We start from the raw sequence: 27,191 nt of genomic DNA, 5'->3' as shown, positions 1-27,191 counted from the left end.
ATTTGCTAGTATATCTTATTTTCTCCTAATTAACCTTTTTTCAAATTAATAATTAAAACTCAAACACAGAACGTGTAACAACTGTTTAAATAATAATACCCTAACATATAAGAGCATTAGTATTCATTGTATTAAGCAACTTTGAATTGAATTTTATCTTTTGAGTTTAAAACATTTCTTTGATTTTTCTTTCAAGGATTTAAAACCTAAAAGGGTAGTCTATGACGTAATGTTTTTAATTTTTCTCTGAACTATATATAAATGTAGCAGTTACAAGTGTAGTTTACGTTGAAGCATTTTTATGTGAGATAGTTATGGATAGGTATTGCTGTCTCTGGATATTCACTTTTCTCCTGGTTGCATGTAAGCAGTTTTCATTTTCTGATGTTTATATATAATGAATAGTTTAATAATAATACGAATACTTTTCTACCTTTTAATGATCATTAAAATAGATTACGCGTGCTTGCCTTTGTGGTGTAAGAAGTAATTTCAGGAACTTGCAGACTTAATTATATATATCTGGTTAACAAACGTCATTTAAAGATGTTGTATCTACCGTACAGAATTTAATTAATTAACGAAGTATATTAATGACTATTCTTCGATATTGCTGACAATGTTAAATAATTAAAAATAATGAAGAGGCATTCAGTTTGAAAATTGCTACTAGACTTCATATAACCCTTAAAAATTTTTTAAAAAATAAAATAACGTTTTAAGTTAGTCCATGTTTTAGACGTTAATCTTTTGATTTGAGAGAATTATTTCTGTTGAAAATCAAACAAATCTTGTAAGAAGAAAAATTATCCTTACCTAGTTCTTGAGATGTTGTACTTTAACACATTTTTACAGAGAAGCAATTTTAATGTAGAAAATGGCTTCTTACTTTTTTGTAGCCGTTGAATTAGTCTGGGTTTCAACGTTGTAATTTTCTTTCAAGAGTCTCCACTATCAATATGAATTCCTTTTTCTCAAAGACTTTTCCTAAAGCGAATGCTTAAGCTAGATTTTTTCCGAAACGTATTAAGAACGTAAAATTTAATTTTGTTTTTAAAATGACTTTGTTTTTCCACTTTCCACCTGTAATAGGTAAAGTTCTAAAATTGAAAGAAACAACCATATTGGCCTTCAGTAATTAAATTTTCTAATATCTATTATCAGTCTCAGTGGCCATTTTAATAAAGGAATATACTAATTTTCGTAATGCGCTGAAGTTTCTGAAGTAATTAATACATATACGCATTTCGATAGTGTTCAAAACTGGTTACATATCAGTAATCCGTAAAATACTAATCGAAATCAGAGTTTATTAAAATATTACCCTCTGAACACTTTTACCTGAAATGCCTTCAAACATTTTGAAATCTGATAAGAATATTTCAATGAAATAATTTGGCTTTCAATGTGTGGTATCGCTGCTTTAACTGAAATAGTATAGTTAGAAAATAAAACTTTTATCGCCAAATATATACTTGTTTAAATGTGAAATATAAAGTTAGAAGCACTCGAAATTTGCACAAACAATATGCTTTCATAAAGATGCACTGTTTTTTCTTAGAAATAGTTTAATAATAGCTCTGTCGAGGAATATTCTCGCATTTAATCTCGTGAACCAATAATCGATCTTTTGTTTGTTTTATGTTACCGATCTTGGTGATCATTCAGCCATGTTTTGAATTGTTAATATCGTAAAATATGGATTACATATTAAAGCAAAAAGCTCCAGATCCGTTAATTTTCTAGCGAGTAAAAAATTTCTGGCAGGTTACATTATGTTTTAAAGATAAAATGTTTAGAAGAACATCCCCGTAACGATGAATACACCTAAGCGGAAAGGGAATTTGTTCTTAATATCTGCATTATCTTTTAGAAACTAATAACTGCCTGAACCCTCTGGTAACAAAATCCCGATTTCCAGAAACTATCAAATGTAATTTAAATTTTCTCCCTAATTATTGAATCTGCAATATAATCATTTTAAAACTCTACAAAGAATGTGAAATCAGCGCGAAATAAGTTGAGTATCACTTACAAAAGATTGAAAAGTATACTAAGGAATAATTCGCTAAGCATACTTAAAAATCGAAGGAAACCTGATTTGTGTTCCTGGATTCTAGAAAGCCATGGAACATCCAACGCTTTCCATAGTTACTCCTCAATTAAGTAGTCGCTAAAATAAATACGTAACCTGAGACAGCTATAAGTGATTTATTTCGGAATGTTTAAATTGTTTGAAATTTCAGCTTCATCCTTGTAGTTGCTGGAGTAAGTTTCATTACTTCAAATTATAACCGATTAAAATACTTTATTTAAATAGTGCCTAAAGCTATGGAATATTCGCAACTTGTCATAGATTAACTTTTTATATTCCTAAGAATGGAAGAGTTGCTTGTATGTTCATGCAAAGCGACTCCAAAAATGAAAAATACACTTAATTTTTTATTGATAATGTAATTTTTTAAGCAAATAATTCCTAATAATTATAAAGATGTTTTTATTTCATATACTTATTGAATACTTTTATTTCTGGGATTAATACTGAAATAAATGTAGCATTTAAAATTACATTTTCGCTTCACAAATTAAGTATAGTAAAAAAAGTGTTTTTAATAATTCTGGAAATGTCAGTTTATTTGCATGTCCTTTACACTTTATTATTGCTTCGTGCTAGACTCGACAAAGTTTTTAGTTGTATCGAAATACTTTTTCCCTTCTTGCCGACCACACTTCAAATCTGTGCTTGTTTTATGTTGCTGCACAGCGTCTGTCCACAGATTAATGACTTTGATGTCTGGAGACTAAGGACGAGTATGTATTGGCTACTTACATCGATAAATACAACTATTTTCACATTATGAATCGCATGTTTAGGAACATTAATCTCCCTGAAATATGAAATTAATACTACTTTACTTTAGATGTTTTTCAGAGTCATTTCAATACATCATGTGTTCAATGTAAACAAGCTTTCCAACTTCGCTTTGCGACTATACAACTCCAAACTATGTTTTACCAGCTGACATGAAAAGGACTAGGAGTAGCGTTTTGCATTCTCCAAACAATGCGATGACTATCACTCTCGAAGTATTAAATTTGATTTCATCCCAGAAAAAACCTTTAAACTTCTTAATTTTACGAACTTGGAAAAGGTTTCTTCCTACTCCACCATCACAACCAACGTTTCCGATGACATTTCGTACGGTTTGGGCACAAATAAGTCTCCTGGTGTTTGCAGAGATTTCACACGTTTAGAGGCACTTACTTCGGGGTACAGCTTTATTATTTACCAGCACTTTGCTTTATGCAACTGCGTTCAACATTCTTCCTCCTTAAAATTTCATTTTGGACCACTCTGAGTACTCTCCAATTATATTCTGGACGCATATGAAACTTCGTCGTATAATTTTAAATTTACCATTGTTTAGTAAACTTAAAACAAATTTTATCACATCAGAATTAGCTCCTCTTCGAAGTTTCATAAATTCTAAAATCAGATTAAAATTTAACAAGTAGGCTGTGCCGATGACACAGCCACAAATTTATTGTTAAGCTTTGAGAAGTGGTAGTTAAATGTACCTTTTCTTTTCGTACATGCATTCTGAATTTATCAAAATTTTGCAATAACATTCTTTCATAAACATGTTTTAATTTAGTATTTTACTGTTGCGTAAAGGTATTCAAATTTCTGCACTTTTAAGCATATAATGTGTCTTTTGCTAGAAATTTACTAAAGCGTATGCCTTTCAAAAAAAGCTTATTAATTTAGTCAATGCTATTACGCACGCGTTTAATATAAACAGGAACCAATTCTTTGAAATATTTTCCACATAAACCTCGTTCTTTAATAGATAATCATTCAATGCATAACTTTAATAAGCAAACCTAGCAAGATCCTTTGCGATGTCAAGCAAAATAAGATGAATAAGTCACCTTAAAAGAAATTTAAATTGGTCTTTTTCCATCAGTATTCCTAGCATTTTTTCCACTACATGGTGCCGCTATATCTTTCAGTTGATCGTCGTGGTTAGTTTCTTTCATGTCTTGCTTTAGATTGTTTTCTCCTCTAAAACTATATAAAAAATTTTCAAATTCCCTGATTCACTTCAGATTTTGCAATGTTAAATACGTCTGTACTTCTTTGGGGTGAATACTTGCGAGAGAATCACGAACCTACAGCCATTTTTAAAAACGTCTGCTATAAAAACTGTAAATGAAATATTAGCGTTGACACCTTTCTAGGAAATAACATAAAACAATTAAAACTACCATATGTTTTATAAATTTCTCGTGAAAATGTTCGAATGTTGATTATATAAGCAGGAATGTAAAATAGTAAGGCCGTAAAAGTTAACTTTTTTGTTAAAACCTTCCAACACGAATTCGCCGAATTCGTCCAATTCTGCTGCTTTCTATGTTTAATTTTGAGCAGCATTTAAGCCCGAAGATTCTTCGACATTTTGTCTACAAATGGCAGCATGAATAAGGCCATTGAGCACTGATAATTTGACCATATTTAAATGTGAATAGGTTTTACTCGTTTATTTACGAGTTTTACCAAATTTTAACGTGAATACATATGCTTTCCTCAGTCCTCTGTAAAGGCATTCCTCTTTCAAGCTCTAGCTTTCGTGTGCTTTATTTTTTCTATCGCAACTATCTTTTGTATTTCGGATTGCACAAAAATATACATGAAAATTAGTAACTAAAGATTAACTTGTAATACTTCGAAATGCATTTTCTTATTTATCCTAAATAAAATTAAGATTTTTTTTTTTTTTTTTTTTTTTTTTTTGTAAATTCAGATTCTTTTAAAACTGGGTTCTGTAGATGATATCCAACTACCTAGCTATATTTTCTTTTTAAGATACAATTTATAATACTTATTAACTTCTAAGATTACGCTATTTTTATTTTAAGAATATTCAGTTTTGTTTAATGGTTTGCTCTTGAACTAAGCATACGTAGTTTCCAACAAAATTTTCTTAGAACGAAGTGCTTTAAGTTACTTATCGTAAATGTTTTCTTTTGAAACGTGTAAGCCTTGGCTAAAATTTATTGTATTATGTATGATAGAGAATAGGACACGATTGAAACTAGAGCACATTGCCCGTTTAATTCGTCAGATTATACAACGTAAAATTTGTGCTGCTTGTTCCGAAAGCCAACAGTGCCAAATGCTCTTGCCCAAAACTGTGAAAATAGCTGCATTAATGAGTACAAAAATCAATTCCTCCAATTTTTAAATTAACATTTTCATTATTAATAGTTAAACGCCTATTTTATGAACGAAACCAGTGAATGACTGCAATTGCTTAATTCTGTTCGATGTAGACTTTGTTCGGAAGATATCTTGTCGGTTTACATTGTATGATATACCAAATGGCGAACTGACAATCTTCTGCTCAACAGGTGGCTTTCTAGGATGTTACAGCTCAACAGATGTTACAGAGCCAACCCGCGGCTGAGGGGTAAAATCGCTGAACACTGGTTGTTTGAACCGGGTTCGAATCCCGGCGAAAGGCTAGCTGCATGGGCGCTTTCGTGGGTTTCTCCATGTGTAACGTTATACCATCCCGTTCCCTTAGAAAATGTTCCACGAAGGCATCCCTCCTCTTAGGCAGATAGTCTTAGAATGCTTGTTTTGAATTAAAGGAACAAAACCAAATCAACCGTCTGTTAGATGAGAGGTTGCATTGAGGTAAATGAAAGCCATTTAACAATTGTAAAGCACATGCTCAATCTTCCTGCAGTAGATTAGAGAAAATTTACTCTCTGATAGAATACCCTTGAAAATATTGTCTCATAATTGGTGTCTTTCAAGTTCAAGAATAGTGAATTTCATATGTTCTTTATATTGCAGGTGTGAAGTGCCTGCTGGGCAAGCAGAAGAAATACTATTTTAAAAACCGGCAAAAAAGGCCACATTAATTTCTCGTAGTTTTTTAAGACAATCGGAACTCTCTTCAGAAATTAACTATTTTTAATTATTTTTTTCTTCTGAATCTAAGCCAAAGATGTTACTTCGTTTGTCTCATTTTAAGTTTCACAATAGCCTGCTTAAAAAAACTTGAATTTGCATAACATTGAGCCGTTCAAATAAAAGGAGTAATGTTGATAAATTTCAAGTCAAGATTTAATTTAATTAATGCAAGTATTTTTGGTTTCACAGGTATATTTGCAAACGATTGCAACTGGAACTATTACAACTACTACAAGGAAAAAAATTGCACAGCTGTATTAGGAGCAAATGGGTGTCCTGAAAAATTCCGGTGTGGCCCGGTAGACGAGCAATTTTGGTATTGTATGTAAACGGCGTTTTACAACTCGAGAATATATATATCTTTCACAGCTCTATTTGAAAAAAAATTACGTAACATTTCTATAGCATTAACTTCATAATTTAAGTTATGATTCTATATTTATTTCATTTTCAGTTTGTTCTGCGTTCTAACGCTAGATGAATATAAAAAATATGTGTACAAAATTTTATTTTATGCATTTAATTATGGATGAACTAGTGCATTGAATAATATCTAGAATATTTCAGCGAATCAAAATTCTATAACCGCAAGTCAACGGAATAAATACTTCCTTAATCTTGATATTTTTATGGATAGATATCATTCCCTTCAGTATAAATGTCATGTGTATTGAAGCTCCTGTGTTTTTCAGTACAGAAAAATTACTAGTTATTTTACTTTCAAGCAACTGACAAAAACATTACATTCTGAAATTCTTTCACGGACCAAACTTGAGGATTCTTTTTCATTACTTCCAAAACAAGCACTCTTGGTTAAATAGACCTAGACTTTTATACGCGCTTTAAAAGTTTCTTCATACTTCGGTAATTGTCGTGAATTATCAAATTTGCTTTTCTTGGTAGCTCTACAAGTAGAGATTGTTAAGCCATTAGTCTCTACCCGTTCATTATTTTAGACATAATACCAACGCATTTTTACAGAAAAGTAATTCTTACACGAGCCGACTTAAAATCTGCTTAATTTTCCCAATAATAAAAATTGCTTTATTTTAAAATATTTGAAGCTATTTCTGAAAGGAGTTGCTTTGAATATAAATTCAAATATCGAATGGTTCAAATTCCATAAGTTTAAATCTTAATAATCACAACTTGATCAGAAGACAGTATTTTGTCTAATGCCGCACCTTTTGCATACCTAAACAAATACCATCTAAACTTAAAGAATCGCTTGCAGAAGTTTCTATCTCCTAAAAATACTCGATAACGATGAATTAACAGCATATTAAATTTCTAATTTGTTGCTGTTTTAAATGTTCAGTTTTTTAGGTTGTATTAACTTCTCTCACTGGTAGGAGGCTACAATAAAATTTTATTGAGAAAGGACATTCAACGAAACTTCTGGTTTGAAACTTATATCAGCTTAATTTTAACTACATGCTAAAACTTTCATTACCGCAATATTTTATTTTCAAAAGAATTTTTTGATTATGAACCAAATTATCAAATTCTTCAAAGATGCGTAACTAATAAATGGTAAATTCAAAGTAATACGAGCTCAAAGTAAATTTTCAGAATTTTGCGTGTTAGGGCGGCAACGCTTCCCATACTCGTATCGTCAAATTAAAAAATGGAATTTTCATTTTTTCGTATGTGTAACGCAAATGATAACGAGTCTAATATTAACGACATCTGAAAAATTAATCCTTTGTGCAAATAGCCCTCAAACATTTTTTTTTTTGGTTAACCATACCCTAGCTAGCCTTTAAAAGCTTATTTGTTGGTTCTTAATTTATACTTATTTCTATAGTGTGTTTTCATGACGGCAAATTTTACTACCCTGGGGAAACCTACGACAATGTTGGGACGTGTGTTAGCTGTCCATGCCAAGATGATGAAAACGGGGCTTTTGCCACATGCTGGCCGGACTTCTGCCATTTGGTAGAAGTCGAAAATGATTCTTGCACTTTGGGTTACAAACCTCAAGGCTGTTGTCCTGAGAATATATGCCGTAAGTATTATCCAAGGAAAAACTGGATTTTTTTTGTTATGTAATTCGTCTCTTTTCAGTAATAAATTATGAATTTCCTTCAAAGCTATCAGGTCATATCGACGAAATAACTCAAATACTTGTTAGATTGCACGCAAATAATTATTCTGTCAGAGATGAATTATTCAAAAACTGCCAAATATAATATATTGATGATAATGTTTATCAGTTACCAGGAATATTGGAAACTCTTAAAAAAACAAGCCATATTGCTTTGAGATCGCTCATTTAAGTAACATGGCATAATTTAAAAACTAAGTTAACCCCTTAATCTACAATGACTGGCATTTCCCGCGTACGATGGTCGGGCTAAACCTAACTTTCACGGGCATAGCCGGCGTACGGTGATCGGGCCAGAAGTGATTATTACGCGGAATATTTGATACGCAATTACAGTCTGCAATAATTGTGGTAGACGAAAGCATTACAAAATGTTTATTTATACAAAACTACAAAATACAAAATTAGTAATCTGTAACGGTATGATATATTTCAAAGCATTTCTGGTACATGTAACGGAACTTGACACTTTTTACACTCGTGTTCTATGTGGATTTTCTCTTACTTGATCTGCATACTGATTCATTTCGGTTACAATATTGTTCCAAAATATGTCATCAAATATTAGATTAAATATATCAAATTCTCCTCTACTTCCTCCTAATTGACATAAGGCTTCCTCTCTTATGCCAGGAGTCATCGTATAGTCCCAGATTTTTGGATTATTTCTTATTTCTCTCCAAAGCCAGGACTCTGGTAGTAGATCGTCATCGGATGCATCGTCAATAATTATTCGCCTATACTTTCTTCGAAAATTGCATAATTCGTCATGTTTACGATTGCCCGGATTAGCGTGTTACACAAGTCGTGCAAATGTCACGAACGCTGCGCGAGCTTGTATACAATTTCGGCCCAACATCTTCGAATCTAAATCGTAGGTTAAGAGGTTAATATTATGGGAATTGCCATGGCATTTTTACAGAAAGATGAATATAAAGCTTAGAAACGACTATAAGTATTTAAGTGAAAAGAATTTGTCGATAAGAATTGCACAGAATGTACGAGTTCAATTTTTATACTTTTTAAATGTTCTATGTGACTCTCCTTGGTAACATGTACACGTCATTCATTTTGAAGCATATCTGGTGTCATCAACGTAAGTGCATTGGAAAAGTGCATTTTGAGTTCTAGAATACTTTTCGGCAAAAGGGGTCTGTTTCTTTTTATGGAGGTCTCTGAATGACCTTCTGTATGTGCTTCCATTTCCAAACAAATTCCAGAATTCAAAATGCGCATTTCTAATGCCCTTGCATTGGTGGTTTCAGATGTGCTTCAGAATGCATAGCGTGAAATGAGCTAGCGCTTTGATTTTGTCATTGCTACCAGAGAGTCTCAGAACATTTTTGAAGTATATAAACGATATTTTAAACTTCTCTTTACATTCTGTGTAATTCTTATCCATACATTCTTTTCAATTAAATAGTTATAACGGTTTGCTATCGCTATATTCATTTTGAATCGCCCTGTATCGTGAGAGTGGAAAGAAAAGTATAATCTCGGGATTATCCATTCAGTCTTTGTATTTACTTTTTTTTATTTCTGTATTTAGTCCCAATACCATTTCTTCGGAATGCATTTTTGCAACTCTGTCGATTGCAATTTACGGTATCGCATGCTAACGGAATGGCACTAAGACTCATAGTCAAAGCAAACTGTATATACACTTTGTTTTTACCAACAATTTTCTCCGTCATGCCATAGGCGGAGGTGAACTATTTTCTAATCTGCCACGTCAGTTCGTATTTCGCGTACCCTATCAGGTCAATAGAACAACTTAAAAAAAGCGTACATATGAAGTTAGATCCATCTAGAAGTCAATGATGCCGAAAATTTAATTTGAAGCAACTAAACTAACCAACATAAAAATTGTATCCTAGAGGTATTTTCGTGTGCTGTATAAAAAGATAGCAGGACATCCACTAAAATATTCTGGCAGGTTTCATCCATAAAACAAGCTACTTAACAATAAGCTATATTAAGTTTTCTTATTAAGCATGGTAGTATATATTTTGGTTAGGCTTATTTTAACTCTGCATTATTACACTGTGAGAATTAGCTTAGTCCCTGTTGGCTGCTTTATTTCGGTCAAATGTTGACAATTTTCGCCTTTGCTACGAAGCCGATTTTCTTGGCATTTTTCGTCCTTCGCATATTTGTAATGTCGGTACTATATTTAAATTTTTTAATAATTAGGGGCAGATCATGAGTTTTAACGTAACTAAATTTCGGGAGACCTTTTTAAAAAGTCACTTAGCTGTCCTAGAATGGCAAATAATTTTTAAAGAGAAAGATTTCCTTCTTTATTTGTATCTCCATAATTTCAGATGTCGGATTTCTAAACAGAATAAATTTAAATTATTTGCGTGTAATCCTGCATTAAACATTTAAATGAATTTCGTATAACTGGAGTAGTTTTCGTATTCTCGAAGGCAATTTTCTTTAGTTCCGCCATTTAAGACTAAAATATACGTACGGAAATCCTTTTGTAAATTACACTGTAGCTAAATAACCTGAGCAAACCCTTTTGTCATCTTCTTACTCATATATTGTAGACTAGGTAACCGGCAGAACTCTTTTGGGAGATTAAGAGAATAGTAAGGAAAAATAGAAGTGACAATATAGAAAGCCCTTGTAAATCTCGTTTAATTTATTCTTAAACTTAACAAATTTAATTCAAAATATGTCATGGTTAATATGGCAAAAAAAAAATTGTAGCTAAAGTTTAATTTTTAGTACACATAGCTAAACTTTTTATACCAGTTTCATTTTAAATTTTCAAATATTATCAAGAAATTGGCTGTGTCTTCTTTTCCTTGGGATCAGTGTCTGTCACTCTGTATTAATCTCTCATCTATTGAAATTTCTTTCTTCATTTTAATAACCGAGCAGAAGTACAGTAATCATTTCGTCTCATCAACGACACTGTTACTCCAAGACTCGCCTTGGAAAGTAAATCTAAGTGCGTAAGCAAAAGGGAAAGAGGCTTGATTTATTTGAATATGGTTAAGCAGCTAGGGCTGTGCCTAAAAACAGGGAAAGAACACACACTCGTATTTCGCCCCAAACCTCAAGAATGCAAGCTAATTCCGCCAATCGCTATCTGGAGAAAGATGTTCTGCACAGATTTTGACTATCCAAATGTTTATTATGTTCTTTATTTTTATTAAGGAAAATATGATGATAAATTGATGTTAAATAATTAAAGGAACGCGAAGATATTACATCAGTCTGTCTGATGGATGTGATGAAGAAAATGAATTTTGAGTTTGTATTCTTAAACAGATCTTAAAAGCTCGTGTTCATGATAAACGATTCGTATTTTAATTATATTTGATCTTAAGATTACGTTTGGTTTAATCTCGACGAATTCTAACTGTCGTGCTTAGAAAGTCCTCCACGAAGACATCCCTCCCTTTAGGCAGATAGCCCTCGTGTGCTTTTCCATAATTGAATAATCCAATCCAATCTAACCGTCGTGAGTTAAAATAACATGAAATTTATGTCAATGCACTCGTACACTAGTTCAAATGCAAAGACGATGTATACTGGCCCTACACTTTGCATTATCATGAAAAGATAGGTCATAATGATTCTAAGACTGTGATGTGGATTGAGATATGAATCATAAATCTGATATGCCATAATGAAAAGGTACGGATCGTAATGGATGATCCAAAATGTACTATGTACCTTCGTTTTCATGAAAATCAACTTCATTTTATTAAGCAAATTGGTAAAAGTTTACAATTGGGTGTCCCTTGTTTTCTGGCAATTCTTTTTTGACTCCAAGATCGGCGCCAGAAAGGCACAATTTCACGATGGCCGCTACATAAAACCAAAATGAGAAGTCAAAGAATTGCACAAACTCTGTGTCCATGTACACATCGATCCGTTTTCATTTAAATAAAATCGGGAAGCTAAAACAAAGTTAAATCTATTATGGTAACCAGAAGTGAGTTTTCATCGCCAAAATTTTTAAAGCATTGTGTCTGATCGAAGGGGCACCCAATTCTACACTAGAGCCAGCAAATTACAAGCTGTTAGTTACATAACCATTCAAATATTTAACTTATTCATTGCATGCGTTTGTTGTTGACCTAATATTTGATCTTTTTCCTCTTTTTCAGTTCATTATGATTTAGACACAAGTAAGTAACTTATTTTAATTTTTTATGTAAATTTCTGACTACACTTCAGTTCTTATCAGATATTAAATTTGTCATTTAATTTTCTAATTGTGTTCATTTTAATTTAAATAATATAAGAAATGTTTGTTTTCCGTCTCGCGAATTTCAAAAGAATCTTGACATATAGCTGTGAAAAATAGATATCTACGAGTAAAGTCATGAAGTAAATCGGTTCTTTCTTCAGTAACGTGAAATCCTATTTCAGTAACTTGAAAATACGTTGCACAAGTTTTTCAATGCCTTGTCTTTTGAAACCATAATTTCGAGTTTTCAACCTTAACTTGGATATTTTGTAAACCAGATACATGACGCTTAAAAGGGTAAAAGGATTATAAGTTCTCTTTTCTTTGTAGAAGCTCGTAGATCATCTTGTAACGTAAGAGCAAGTGCAATTTATCTTTCTTGCTCTTTGTCTTATTATACTATATACTACTCAGTAGAATTCTTGATATTTCGTTTTTTGGAGTTTTTTCCTACTCTTAGAAATGTGACTGAACTAAAAACAGACGCTGAATATAAAAATACGTGATAAGAAAAGGTACGAAATTAAGTTTTAAGAGTATTACTTGAATGAGAGAGTTGTTAAAAATTCTATCAGTTGGAATATAAATAATTAAATTACTCTCCGATTTATATAAATTTTACATTATGCAGAAATTAATTCAATGCAGATTGGAAATTAACAATAGGTTAATGTAGTACTTAAAATTAAGTATTAAGACTACCAGTTTTAAATAGATGCATGTAATATGCGAAGAGTTAAATTTTTGTTGAATGTAAAATTTCGAAAAGGCCGCAAATTACAAAAATTCAAATTATTCAGATGACAATATTGAGATCAGATGCAACAATGCATGAATTGCACTAAAGAATAGAGCACGGCGTTTATTACGAAAAACATGTGAAATAGACCAAGTTAATACTTGATTTTAACTTCGCGCTTGCGAAGTATGCAACACTGTTCGAAAACGAACAGAATAGCGATAGAGATGAGCAGTTGTATATTTTATATCTTGCCAAAAATTACGTCGTCAGGGTATTTTCGCTGTGTTTCAATTCGTGGATTACGAAAGACTACCGAGCCTCGTATCATGAAACATCTTTCATCATTATGGCTCATGAACAAATTGCGTGACGCAAAAACTGCGTCGGATGGAAAAAGTTGTCTCGAATTCTGAACATTCAAGTCAACAGCATAATTTTTCAAAGGCGTTTTGAGGTAATCTCTAACACTTATTTAACTCTTAGGGACTTCTAAAAACATGGCTTTGATACTTTCCATTGCTTAATTCTTTAATAAAGCCTGGTAGCAGGTGACTTGGTGGACCGTAAATTCAGCCTCGAAGAAATTAATACCAGATTGTTTAGAAAGCAGTGAAGACTTCAGCGTTATTGTAACAAATCAAAAAGCAGCAATATATTGTGAAAGAACTGTTTCTAAAGAGAAAATGAGATACTTCGTTCTTTTGTCTATAAAATTTGAGTAAAAGGGTGTAAGCTGAAACGTTTCATGTAACGGTCAGCAAGCAGTAGTATGTTACGAGAGGAGCATTTTAAGCAATACCATGTTTCACTTTGGAAGCATTCTGAAACGTAGATAAAAGGCAATCGACTAATTTTGAGTGACGCAGGAGCTCGGTAAATGAATCAAGTGAAGATGATACACAAACTGATACCTCGGTTAATGAGAATTAATTCTCGTTTTTATGAAAGCGACTGCAAATATCCTAAAACTCTGCATCAAAAAGGACTTTTTCTTTTCTTCCTTGTCATTTTTCACGTATGCCATTTACTCTTGCTAACACAAGAGTAGTGATTAAGCTTCAATCTATTTTATCAGTTTAATATTGTGTATATTCTTTGCCTTAGACTTGATTATTCCCATTGGTTTCGCTTAATAAATCTGCACAAATTACACAAGTCTATTGTCAAGGATCTGATTAATGATTTTAGCATTCATTTGTGTGGGAGAATTTCGACTTGCTAATAAATATGATGAATGAACAGCTTTCAGGAACTGATCAAACTCGTGGACTGAGGTTTCACTGTATTTAAGTTTTTCAATTTGCTTAAATCGTCAAACATTCACATTAATTATTTAAAATAACTGAAGGGCTTCATTAAGATATGTGGTCGATATGCTCGATTAGTGTAGATCAAATGTTAAGAGTAATATAGTAATTAACACTGACAATAGCTAGATCACATAGAAGAAATGTTACCTATGTAATACAAGAAGCGAAGCATTGACTTGTTACATAAGCTACCAGACCAAATGTAAAGTGGATGAGTAAAATAATATTTAAAATTTTCTTAATTCTAGAAGGATGTCGACTATTCTGCATGTTGAGATTTTGGTTATAAGAGGCATGAGTTATTCTCTCTCTCTCTCTCTCTCTCTATATATATATATATATATATATATGTGTGTGTGTGTATATATATATATATATAAATTTTACTATACATAATTTTATCGGCAAGTTATTTATACAATATGTAATTTTAAGATGGGTCCTGAATAAATCAAAATATCAATAATTATAAAATTCTGAATATTTGATTCTATTTTTTAAATCCTCATTACATATTTCATTTCAGTCAAATACTGTACACATCTCGATAGAATTTATAAAGTTGGAGATGTTATGAAGACTAGAGATCCATGCAAAATCTGCGTCTGCTCAGCCGAATTCGATGGAGAAGAGGGATGCCGGGATCGCAACTGCTTCGAGCCCATGTTTGGCTATCATATAAGGAATGGATGCTTACCTATATTTCAAGAGACTCAATGTTGCTTCAGAGAAATGTATTGTGGTAGGAATTTTTTAGATTCATTTCTGCATTGCAAAAATCTTGATAAATATAAAAGGGGAAGCTGTCTAGGGACTAATTATTCAAACTGACATTGAAGGAAAGGAAGGATTATTTGACTTGTCTGGTAGTAAATTTCTACAAATTGATCAGGCATTTAAATTTTTGCAGAATAAACTTCTTGGCATTCTATCGCTTTAAATCCAAACAATATGCACTAAGGAATTCTTTTCCAATTTCTCTGCAATGAAATTTAAGCATTTTGTAATACGTAGAAAGTCATTTTCTTAGTTGAATAAGGAAAAGCACACTATTATCCGCCTGAGGAGAAGAAATACAGTCTTGAGACATACTTTGAGAAATTATTTCATTTTGTGTCACGCATGGCCAAAAACTCTAAAATACCGATGAAGTCAGACCGTTCTCTAGAATTCAAACTTAAGTCAAATTACTAATGTTCAGGTAACTTTCAAACTGCTAGGGCTGATTTATAAGGACAGTTAGCAAAGGCAAAACGTATAGTTATGAAATACACATTTGAAATTTTTCAAATTTGTATGCAGGATGCTATTCTACTTCGCAAATTATTTTCAGCCAGTTATTCGGTAGGAGGACAGATAAGATAAATTTTCAAACACTGATCTGAAAGGCACAGCTACTTAAATAGCACTCGCGTTATTTTAGGAAATACTAAATAAAGTTACTGTTATTAAATTCAGAAACATCGAGTCGTGTAATCGTCATGGTCACTTTAGCAAGTCTGTAAAAATTTTGAGCTTCGATTAATTACCTATTGTAGGTTTTGTCCTGTTTGATTTCTGTGGAAAGCTGTAATTTTCCATTACTTAAATATTTTACTTTAAATTTCTGAACATTCTCTCTGTTAATGGTAAAATTTATCTTCACGGAAGATCCTTATCTTAAATATTTATTTATTGCAGTAGATGATTTAAATAAATGCCTGAAGTATAATTCATTAAATTTCGTTTTGCAGGTGAAATCTACACTAGAGACCCTGATGTCCTCATCAAGTCAAATATAGGTAATTTTGCTTTGCATCATGATTATATATGCTGTCAAACCTGAACTAGGGATAAATATTAATTTAAGATAGCAATAAAATATTTAGGGAAACGCCCTCTCAATTTATTCTATATATTTTAAATCATGTACTATTAAGAAACATTTTAGCATTTCCTGATACTTCGCCGCTTTTCCTAAGAATCATTAAGACATTTAACTTGGTAAAGCAGTAATAGGTGTATCTAATCAGAGTCGTAGCTAGGGTTTTCAGAGCCCAGGGACAACTGAAGATTTCGCGCCCCCTACTGCTTGCCACCATGGAGGTAGGAAGTAAGATAGTCACCCTAAACAAGTTTCTCCGTATCCTGCTCTGAAGCACCGGCGATCCCTACGTGGTGACCAAAACATTGGGTCATTTACCATTGAGTTCTATGGGATTTGACGCGTTCGGGTGTAAATATTTTGTAATTACGTCGCAAATATACATATAAATGTATATATTTTCTTTTTCTGCAACACTTCAGTCCTAAGTATGTGAAAACAACATTTCATTCTGAACGGAATTAAATGCTATACTTTTCACAGGACAGTTTTCTCAGAATGGTTTAATTTGAATGAAATATTTTCACAAGTTTTCGTTAATTACATTAGAAAAAAAAAATTAAGGTAATTCGATTTGATTCGGTTAAGGTACAAAAATTAAGATCAAAGTTTATTGTATTATTAATATTAAAATTATGCATTATTTCTTTTCTATTTATAGAGCTTCTTCCTAAAATACTTTCTTAAATATGACATGATTTTTTGGCTTCTTTTAAATCGAAAAATGTAAGTCAATTTATAATTAATGCTCTATTCGGTTCATTTTAAATTAGAGAATTATTAGGAATTAGCGAAATACTTTAAATAAGTATTTCGCTAATTCCTAATAATTAAATAGGTATTAAATAGTATTTGACTTTCTCTGAACATTTCTGAAAGGGAATGAAATAAGTTTTTTTTTTTTTTTTTTTTTTTTTTTTTTTTAAGTATTATTTAAAACTTGTAACTGAGTTATTATAAAATGTAAAGGGAATAATTCTTTTAATTATACTTATCAGATTTTTTTTTACCCTTCATTTCAACAATACATATTCCAAAACTCTTTATTACGTTCTTAAGTGCGCATCTCATAGCATTTGCTTTACAATACCTTTTAACAGATTGCTTTCCAATCCGAACAATTCTTGCTTAAATAGTTTTATAACATATTTGTCAACAGGATTTCAATTTATGTTTACAATTCAATATTAAGGTTATTATATTTTTAGATAACATTTATAATCATTATAAATTAGATACATTTAATCATTAGATTTCTTCACAGTACTTTCACAGTTGTTTATAAATGAATAAATTCTTCATTTCAAATACATTTATAAATAATTTAATGAATATTTAAGTATTTTGTCAAAGGCAGATACATGCTTTTTGCAAGCACATGCATAAATACCCATACATATTTCCTATTATCATTTCCCGCATGTGCAAATCTTTAATTTCTGTGCATTCACTATATTTTTCGTGTAAAGTAATTTACACTAATTTAGCATACACCCGAAAGTTTTACATAAAAAATATATATGAATATAATTTGAATGAAAATTATAAGTATTATTTTTAATACCCACCCAAAGGACAGTTTTTCTTCAAAATTCCTCCACGATAGCATCTCTCTCTTTAGGCAGATAGCCCTTGCATGCGTTACTCTATTTAATAAAAACTTAATCTGACCTATGTGCCTAATTACAAATATTTTAACATACATAATTTTATATTTACATTTAGCCATCAAGTTTCAAACTTTTCAAATCTTCTAGAAAATAAATTTTGGCAGATCTCTTTTAGCAATTTTCTTAAAATCTATATTTTTGTAGTGCAACAGCTTAGAATTTTATAAAACAAATTCATAATCAAAATCGCTGTTGTTAGTTATCGAAAAATAACCAAGATGTGATTTTTGCGTAAATGTCAGTAAACTATACAAATTGCTATTATCCATCACACTATGAATGTTTCTTTCATACGAGAGTGTCCCTTTTTCGATTTCTATGGAACTGTCGTGTGTCGAAATACTAGAATCTTGTCAAGCGAGCTTCTGAATGTAAACAAAGAACACCCCGTCTGGTGACCCAAGCTTCAAAGCAGTGCCTCACTTCTAGCGCGGAATGGCCCCTCTTCCCTTTCCTACCTCCCGCGCTAGAAGTGAAGCACTGCTTTGAAGCTTGGGTCACCAGATGGGGTGTTCTTTGTTTACATTCAGAAGCTCGCTTGACAAGATTCTGATAGTATTTCGACACACGACAGTTCCATAGAAATCGAAAAAGGGACACTCTCGCATGAAAGAAACATTCATAGTGTGATAGATAATAGCAATTTGTATAGTTTACTGACATTTACGCAAAAAATCACATCTTCGTTATTTTTCGATAACTAACAACAGCAATTTTGATTATGAATTTGTTTTATAAAATTCTAAGCTGTTGCACTACAAAAATATAGATTTTAAGAAAATTGCTAAAAGAGATCTGCCAAAATTTATTTTCTTGAAGATTTGAAAAGTTTGAAACTTGATGGCTAAATGTACGAGTAAATATAAAATTATGTATGTTAAAATATTTGTAATTAGGCACATAGGTCAGATTAAGTTTTTATTAAATAGAGTAACGCATGCAAGGGCTATCTGCCTAAAAAGAGAGATGCCATCGTGGAGGAATTTTGAAGAAAAACTGACCTTTGGGTGGGTATTAAAAATAATACTTATAATTTTCATTCAAATTATATTCATATATATTTTTTTATGTAAAACTTTCGGGTGTATGCTAAATTAGTGTAAATTACTTTACACGAAAAATATAGTGAATGCACAGAAATTAAAGATTTGCACATGCCGGAAATGATAAATAGGAAATATGTATGGGTATTTATGCATGTGCTTGCAAAAAGCATGTATCTGCCTTTGACAAAATACTTAAATATTCATTGCATTTAAGAACGTAATAGAGTTTTGGAATATGTATTGTTGAAATGAAGGGTAAAAAAAATCTGGTAAGTATAATTAAAAGAATTATTCCCCTTACATTTTATAATAACTCAGTTACAAGTTTTAAGTTATACTTTAAAAAAAAACTTATTTTATTAACTTTCAGAAATCTTCAGAGAAAGTCAAGTACTATTTAAAGTATTTCGCTAATTCCTAATAATTCTCTAATTTAAAATGAACCGAATAGAGCGTTAATTAAAAATTGACTTACATTTTTCGATTTAAAAGATGCCTCAGAAGCCAAAAAATCATATCATATTTAAGAAAGTATTTTAGGTAGAAGCTCTATAAATAGAAAAGAAATAATGCATAATTTTAATATTAATAATACAATAAACTTTGATCTTAATTTTTGTACCTTAACCGAATCAAATCGAATTACCTTAAATTTTTTTTCTAATGTAATTAACGAAAACTTGTGAAAATATTTCATTCAAATTAGACCATTCTGAGAAAACTGTTCTGTGAAAAGTATAGCATTTAATTCCGTTCAGAATGAAATGTTGTTTAAAAATATGTTGTTTTCACATACTTAGGACTCTGAAGTGTTGTAGAAAAAGAAAATATATACATTTATATGTATATTTGTGACGTAATTACAAAATATTTACACCGGAACGCGTCAAATCCCATAGAACTCAATGGTAAATGACCCAATGTTTTGGTCACCACGTAGGGATCGCCGGTGCTTCAGAGCAGGGTACGGGAGAAACTTGTTTAGGGCGACTCCATCTTACTTCCTACCTCCATGGCTTGCCAAGGATGGAAAACATTTAATTCTAAAATGTCGTAACATCAGTTTGACGCCCCTTCGATTCTGCGCCCGGGGACAGATGCCCCTCCTTGCCCCCCTCTAGCTACGCCCCTGTATCTAATATAAATTAATGTTTCTGTATCTCATATTTTAGTAAGTTTTAAGTCGCCTTACTAGTTTGGCTTTATTATAGCTTATGCTTTATTTTCATCAGTTTGATCCAGAGTGTGAATTATTCATTTTCAGACAGCGTGTAACAGCATAGGTTAGCCGTTATTGATGCTTTGTTACAACTTCGACTTTCGGCGAAAGTTTCCGCTAGTTGCAACTGCTTAGTCTCACGATCCAAGGTTTATTTTGAGAGTACTACGTTATACTCGATTTAAGTTGAATGCGTTTGAAAAATGTAACTATGGAAAATAAAAATTTAATACAAACTAAAGTCATTTTGTTAAACTGAAAGGCGTCTGCTTTCTATTTAAAAAGCCCAAAATTGCACAGGAAGCGATACTGGAAGTCATCGATCGCTTTCATTGACTACGTGAATCCGTTAGACTATGCGTAAATGAAGGAATTGTTCAAGAATTTGCTACTAAGCTTTCGTGATTATATGCGTCACCAATTTTAAAATTTTTCATAGGTTTCTTTTAGAGTTACCGACTAGCTTAAAAAAGTACTTTGCAGCCTTTCCATAGTCTAAATACGTGACTTTTATTACAAGATTGACATTTAAATTAGACCTTAGATTATCTTCAGATATTGTAAGCAGTTCACTTTGCCTTCAAATTTTCCAACGCCAGCCGTTGAAATAGCAGCCGACGAATTTATTCATGCGCACCAACAGGCAAAACAACACATAAATATTAGTAGTTCAATCTATGTTCGAATTTCGATGAGTGAGATCACTGCGTAGTTGCTTTTTTTTTTTTTTTTTTTTTTTTTTGTTGTTGTTTCCCAATATGTAATGAGCCTCTGAATGGGAAAGTTGCTGGATGCTGGTAGTTTAATCAGTGTTCGGTTCCATGAAAAAGGGTTGGCTTCATGGGCGTTTTCGTAGTTTTCCCGCTATGTAACGCAGATATGAGCTAGTTTGTCTAAGAAATCCTCCATGAAGGAACTTTTTCTCTTAGGCTGATAATCCTCTCAAGTACTCTGCCAAGATCAAATAAACCAATGCATATCTACTATGTAATGCAACTATGTGTCAGTTTTTCTTCGAACGCCCTCCAAAGAATCGTCCTCTTCAGATAAAGAATTTACCTTGCTTTCGTGTAACTCATGTTCAAACTGAAACCTTTAGGAACTTTAATATCTGCTGCATTCCGGGGTACTATAACAAGTAAGTCTTCAAACTAGATGAAATGCAGTTTGTAAAATAGTTCATAAAAGATCCGAGAATTTTGAACAGCAATGCGTTTTTACTAAAGAAAGCAAGTGTACAGCATTCAATTAAAATTGCTTTGGAATAGATTTTCAAGATTATGAAAGGGAATTGAAAAACTTTGTCCCTTTAAATATTGAAAAGGCTATGCCATGTCTGAGGGGTCAATGGTCGCTTTCAGACACTTTCCTTTTTGCAAATGGCTCTTGTAATTGTTATGCCACATTTCGCCCCATACACCCCTTTCACTATTTCAATACTAGAAAATCACTCCCCTCTCTCCTTAACTCAAAAAATACTTACATTTATTTAGATTGTCTTTTAATTTTAAAAATACCTTTTTAAAAATTTATAAAATGTTGATAAATACCAAAATTTGAATATAAAAGTAGTTTTTATGTTCATAAACTAAATTTAAATAATTAACAGATAAATAAAATGAACCTTTATTAATTAAAGTAAGTTTTAATAGCATGTCTGTATGTCGTAATTTAGTTTTCGTTTATTTAGAAACATGTGATTGTTTCTTTATCACTAGTTTTTGAATACCCGGATAAGTGTTTAAAAGGGCACAACGTGGACCACTTTACCCACCAATCTAGTTCGTTGCCGTTTTCATTTACAATAGATTTGAAAAACGAAACTCTCAAAAGCGCACCAATCGGAAGCAATGCACGGTTACTTCTCTTTACCGTTCTCTGGTAAGACCCGCTCATAAACAGCCAAATTTTGATTGGCTTCTCTTCAAATGTCTTTTGCTCTCGAATAGGTCTTCAGAATCTTGAAAGCTGTGAAAAATTTTCAACCAACAATTTTAATTCATTTCTCCCAAAGTCCAACTCCTCTTTAGAATATTTAGGAAAATTTCCCTTAAATTTGCTTTCTTGTTTTGTCAAATGCCAAGAAATCTCGCCTGTTAAAAATTCTGGAGATAACACGAAAAATGTTGCAATGTTTAAGAAATTGTCAGTTTTATTTCAGTTTTCTAGCTTGCTCATAGAAGCTTTCAAAGAATCGATGAATTTTATGTATTTCTTCTATGCATTCGAATATTCACTTTATTCATCTGCTAAAAAAATTATCCACCATATAAGCAAGACGCAAGACCTGTTCCTCATCTTCACTCCAAGAAAAAAAATTTCCACTTTCCCTTTAATCTTTTGATAGTCATCAACGAGCTCAGCTTGCACTCCAGTTACGCCTCGCAATTGGCGACAACTAACACAGCTCGCATCTCTAGGGGGGGCTGAGTATTTCTGATGCCAGTGCTCGATTATGGATCTTACAGAGAGTGTACTTCCAGAAATGGAGTTTTCATTTAACCATTTTTGACCCCAACATAGCTGGTGCTCCATCCGTGAAACACCCACATGCATTATCCCGCGAAAGATTTTGACTGAATGAACTGAAATCTTTTTCAAAGTATGAGGCTGTGGTGGTTGTTTCTAGAAGACCGCAAAAGTAACTCCTCTTTAAATGAACTTAAGTTTGTATATCTTGCCAACACAGCAACTGAGAACACCATACCATATCGGGCGATTCATCGAATGGAACTAAAAATGAGCCAAATGCGACAAACTATTAATCTTTGATCAACTACCATATCATTGATTCTCCTTTGAACATTTCTGTTTGTAAATTGCAAGTTTTTCCCTCCATTTCATTTCCAAACACAATTTCCACCATTCTCTGAGAGCGCAAAGTTCACCCAATTATATGCGGCTTTCTCTGCTTACCTATCTAATGCTACCACATAGAAAGCTTCAGTAGCTTTGTGAATTTTATAGGAATGCCTTTGCTGAATCTATTTTATCATTTTAGGACCATTTCCATCCCGTTCAAAAACATTTTGTCCTTGTTTCGCAAATATTGCTTTAGCTTCGTTGCTTTCAAGGAATTGTTTCACTAAAGCTCGCTAGGAATAGCACATACTGGTCTTCTCCATTGACTGTAACGGACGTAAAATCATTGATATGAATCATATGTTCTTTAACACTAATTTTGTTCTAGCGAAAAATGTGAAGCTTGCATGGTAAATGTGTCAGCGAACAAAACTCATTGTCTACAATTATAAGTAAAATGAAAAAGAATCGATGCGCAGGACATTACGGGATAAAATGAGCATGTGGGAATTTGTGGAAACTTGCTTTCTACTTGAATGTGTGCCTTGGCGACATATTTGTTTCGAAATATGTCGCCATTTTGGTAGCAAATCAAATTCTTCTCTATTTACTTAAATTGTACTGCATCAGGAATCCGGTCGAGTCAAGGCCATCTTGATGAGAGAAGGCCGAAGCTAACGTTTGATGACAGCACCGCCAAAATGATCTTGAGTCTGCGTGCTTTCTTTTTCCTGGTAGTATATGAGAAACAAATATATTTTTCTTTTCCTAAAATCAATATTTTTAAAAAAACTGACGAATTAAATAATGACGAGATTGTATCTGAGGGGAGTTTCTCAAATATTAGTTTTTGCTTGCTAATCAATCACATTCTTTATAATACTAGATCTTTGGTTGCATACCATTATATGTAGTTTAATACCATTAAACATTGAAAAATCAAATAGTTTTAAACTAATTAAAATGAATATTGTATCAAATTTTTAACTACAGTGCATTCAATATGAAATCAAAACTCTATATTTTCACTTATCCCCAAGCAACAGGAGAAACTGTTTTTGCTTTCTCGTATTAAAAAAAAAGTCTTACCCAGAAGTTCGAAAACTGCAGATATTATTTCACGTTTAGTCAAAGGGATTGACATTCAAGAGAAGTTTATGCATCTTAGATAAGATTTATCATTATTTATATTTAATTGTTTATATCGGATAATTTCAAGATAAAAATGTTACTTTTAAATTAATCTGAGAACGTAGCAATGCATTTCAATTCTTCATTATTTGATTTACACACAGATTTTTGACATTGATTCTTTATGAATTTGTTATTGATAGACATGCATAGAAAGATGGTCAATGTAAAATTTGCAGTAATTAAGAAATACTCATTTTCATAACCAAACATTTGTTTCATAAATTTCAGAAATTGCATTTAACATGAGTTAATATAAAGGCATACGGAAATTAATGTAAAGGAATAATAATTTGTCTAACATAATTAATATTTTTATTGTAACACGCTATGAAAAAACGTTGTAACTATAAGAATACATTTTAATCTTATTAATGCATTACTAATAAAGATTGTTTTTTCCTTTTCTGGGGTTTTGTTTGTTTTTTAAAGCGATCATTATCATCAAACGATTATCATCAAAATATTTAACGGCAATGAAATTCTGCCGTTCTAATGAGGTTGAATATAATACTTTTTTCGAAAGTGCTGGAGCTGTTTCTCTAGAATGGTGCTATTCTATGGTATAGAATTTTTCAAATACAATGGACTTGCATAATGCAGCTGTATCATTTAAAGATGGAATATTAAAGGTTTGATTGGTTTCAGTTTGGTTCAACCAATTATTCCTTGCACATTTCAGTAAATGGACTGAATCAAATAGTAAAAAAATCCTTTCCCCAAATAAAATTCATTTTCAATGGCAGACACCATATGACCATTGCATAGCATTTTACAATTAACATAGTTATCGAAAATTATGGAAACAACCTTGAAGCCCCAATCATGGAAAAATTCAACGCCTGTAAAGACTGAATTTTTAAACCGTTTGGCTCGGGATTATAGACAGGAAACACTGCAACAACTTCTTTATTCGAAGATATCGTAAAGATTTGAATGGTAGAAACTTTTTGAGACATATCCTCTACATGCCAAATCTTCAATTTTATCATTATCCCCTCAAGATGACCTTGGTCGAGTCTGGGTGGTTCCATCACTCTCCTTGAAACTATGAAATTTCTCCAGATGGGGAGAGAACCTCTGTTCAGTATTACCTTCGTGATTCTATCTAGTTCTGTTAAGCTACTGCGTTAAGATTACCATCTCCTAATAAAATCGTACAACCTTTCATGGTTTAACTCCCTCTCCATTTTCTAGAGTGTTCGAATCTTTGAATATCAAGTGAATCCAATGCAATGTTAATTGACAGATGTTTTCCACTGTTTTTGCAAAAAGGGAAGTGTTAGCAAAAATGGAACGCATTAGCTGCATGGGAGTTTTCGTGGTTTTTTCCCAAGTGCTACAGGAATGCTCATTCCTGTAGCACTTATAATTTGTATTTAGACTTCGGGATGGGTTACACATGGACTCCTTTCATTCGAGGCATCATGCGCTATCTGCATTATAGCGAGCCCATAATCATATTGGCCATTGAAACAGCAGGATCTGTATACTCTTAATTTTGCTGCTTACCGTAAATATCACCCAGCTTAACTTGTCCTTCCTTCAGGCATCACTCTTTAGTCCTTTTAGTCCTGCTGAGCCTTAACTAAATACTCGGATTCGACCTGATTTCGGTTTCATGCTTGCTTTCAGACAGTGAGCACTAATTTTATTACGCAATTGCATGCTCTTGTATTTTCGCTGTTAGGATTATTCTAGGAATACAGACAGTTAGTTCAATATAATTTACTTCACAATGAATTCTAATGAGAATTTTTGAAAGATTTTTAATTTGGAGAATTTTCTAATGATAAATAGGCGAAATAGTTCTAGGTAAAGTTACATTCAAATAACAGAATCTGAAGTCGCCAGTAACAGTTACGTTAAAGCTTAGCTAAGCAAACTAAAGCACAGCTTTCAATTAGTATTCATCACTTTTCATCCTTAGCTCTCGCATTTCCTGTGAAATATCTAAAGATTTAAATAAACTGTAATTATTGCATTGGCTTTTCGTTATTAATTGCAAGAAGTTTTATTTCCTTAAAATAATAATTCTAGGTATGTGCTTCCAATTAATCTCAATGTAGTGAATCATGTGGAACATTTCAATCTTTTACGCTCAGTTTAAATACGAAAGTAAAATACAAAACTTTCGTAGAAGAACCAAAATTCGCGGATATATGACGCTCGGATGGTTCTTCAGTGCCTATTACGATAAAAATTTCGTTTCTGAATTAAATGAATTTAATAAATGGTTTACATTACTGAGTTAAGCAGATGTCATATTAAAGTAGTAACTGCCGCTTGAGCACATTACACATCCGAGTTTTTCGCATGAAAAGTATGGACCATGTTGAACTTAATCCACAGCGAAGATTTTGCTGATCTGAAGTTTCTCCTCTCAAAAGAGCTTCTAAAAAATCTGCCTCTATAGTTTCGAATTATTTTAAGTTGCTTCATTTTGAGGCAAACAACTGGATAGGGTTAATACTTGAGGAAATAAAACTGCTGTAACCATTTCACGAAACCTTTGTATCGTAATGTTATAATTCAACTATTTTAAGCTATGAGTTAGATTCCTTTAACATTTAGAAGTTCGTAGCTTTATTAGCGAAAAACAAAATGACGATGGTTACCTTTCTTTTGTGAAAAATTTCACCTGACTTCACAATCATAAGCAATTCCAAATTTTATGTAATTTTCCTTTGAGACAACCTTAAGTTTTTATTTTCCTTTCAACAATAATTTTAATAAAATTTATTGCCAAGTCTAAGCATAGACTAAAATTATTTTGGCCTTTTTGTTACAGAAGATCTTTGCCTCTATCGAGGAGTATACTACGAGCGTGGAGCTATAACTTACCTAAGTGAAGATCGGAATCGGGAGACTGAATGTTTATGTACTGTCCCTCCAGATTTCACATGTGTGAGGATGGCACCTCATCCAAACATGCAAAAGTAATTTAGAATTCATTATCTAAAACACTAATACCCATTGTGTTCAAAATTAAGTTTATTGGATATTTCGCATATTTCTTCTGTCAATAAATGCTTCACAAAACTGTA

At 32.2% G+C, this 27,191-nt stretch overlaps 1 protein-coding gene across 1 annotated transcript; it reads left to right on the top strand.

The window, feature by feature from the left end:
- The first annotated feature begins 243 nt into the window (after positions 1–243).
- On the top strand, positions 244–27,191 carry LOC118195972 (uncharacterized). Its single transcript, XM_035367321.2, has 7 exons — positions 244–363; positions 6,173–6,304; positions 7,791–7,991; positions 12,218–12,238; positions 14,879–15,094; positions 16,086–16,133; positions 26,936–27,191. Exons 1-7 carry the CDS (start codon positions 315–317, stop codon positions 27,085–27,087), a joined length of 819 nt encoding a protein of 272 aa, XP_035223212.1. The 5' UTR covers positions 244–314; the 3' UTR covers positions 27,088–27,191.

The sequence above is a fragment of the Stegodyphus dumicola genome, chromosome 3 (genome assembly GCF_044657685.1).
Source record: "Stegodyphus dumicola isolate Sdum_Otavi_A_Nest chromosome 3, ASM4465768v1".
In the NCBI taxonomy this organism is placed as follows: Eukaryota; Metazoa; Arthropoda; class Arachnida; order Araneae; family Eresidae; genus Stegodyphus; species Stegodyphus dumicola.
Note: the sequence above shows the minus strand (reverse complement) of the source record. Positions and strands in the feature narration are given on the sequence as shown.

What these genes read in the sequence shown, in the direction of transcription:
- LOC118195972 (XM_035367321.2), top strand. Translation starts at nt 315, where the DNA reads ATGGATAGGTATTGCTGTCTCTGGATATTCACTTTTCTCCTGGTTGCA. An exon ending in TTGTCCTGAGAATATATGCC is followed by an intron (nt 7,992 to 12,217) that starts GTAAGTATTATC and finishes CCTCTTTTTCAG; the next exon opens with TTCATTATGATTTAGACACA. An exon ending in TCATTATGATTTAGACACAA is followed by an intron (nt 12,239 to 14,878) that starts GTAAGTAACTTA and finishes ATTTCATTTCAG; the next exon opens with TCAAATACTGTACACATCTC.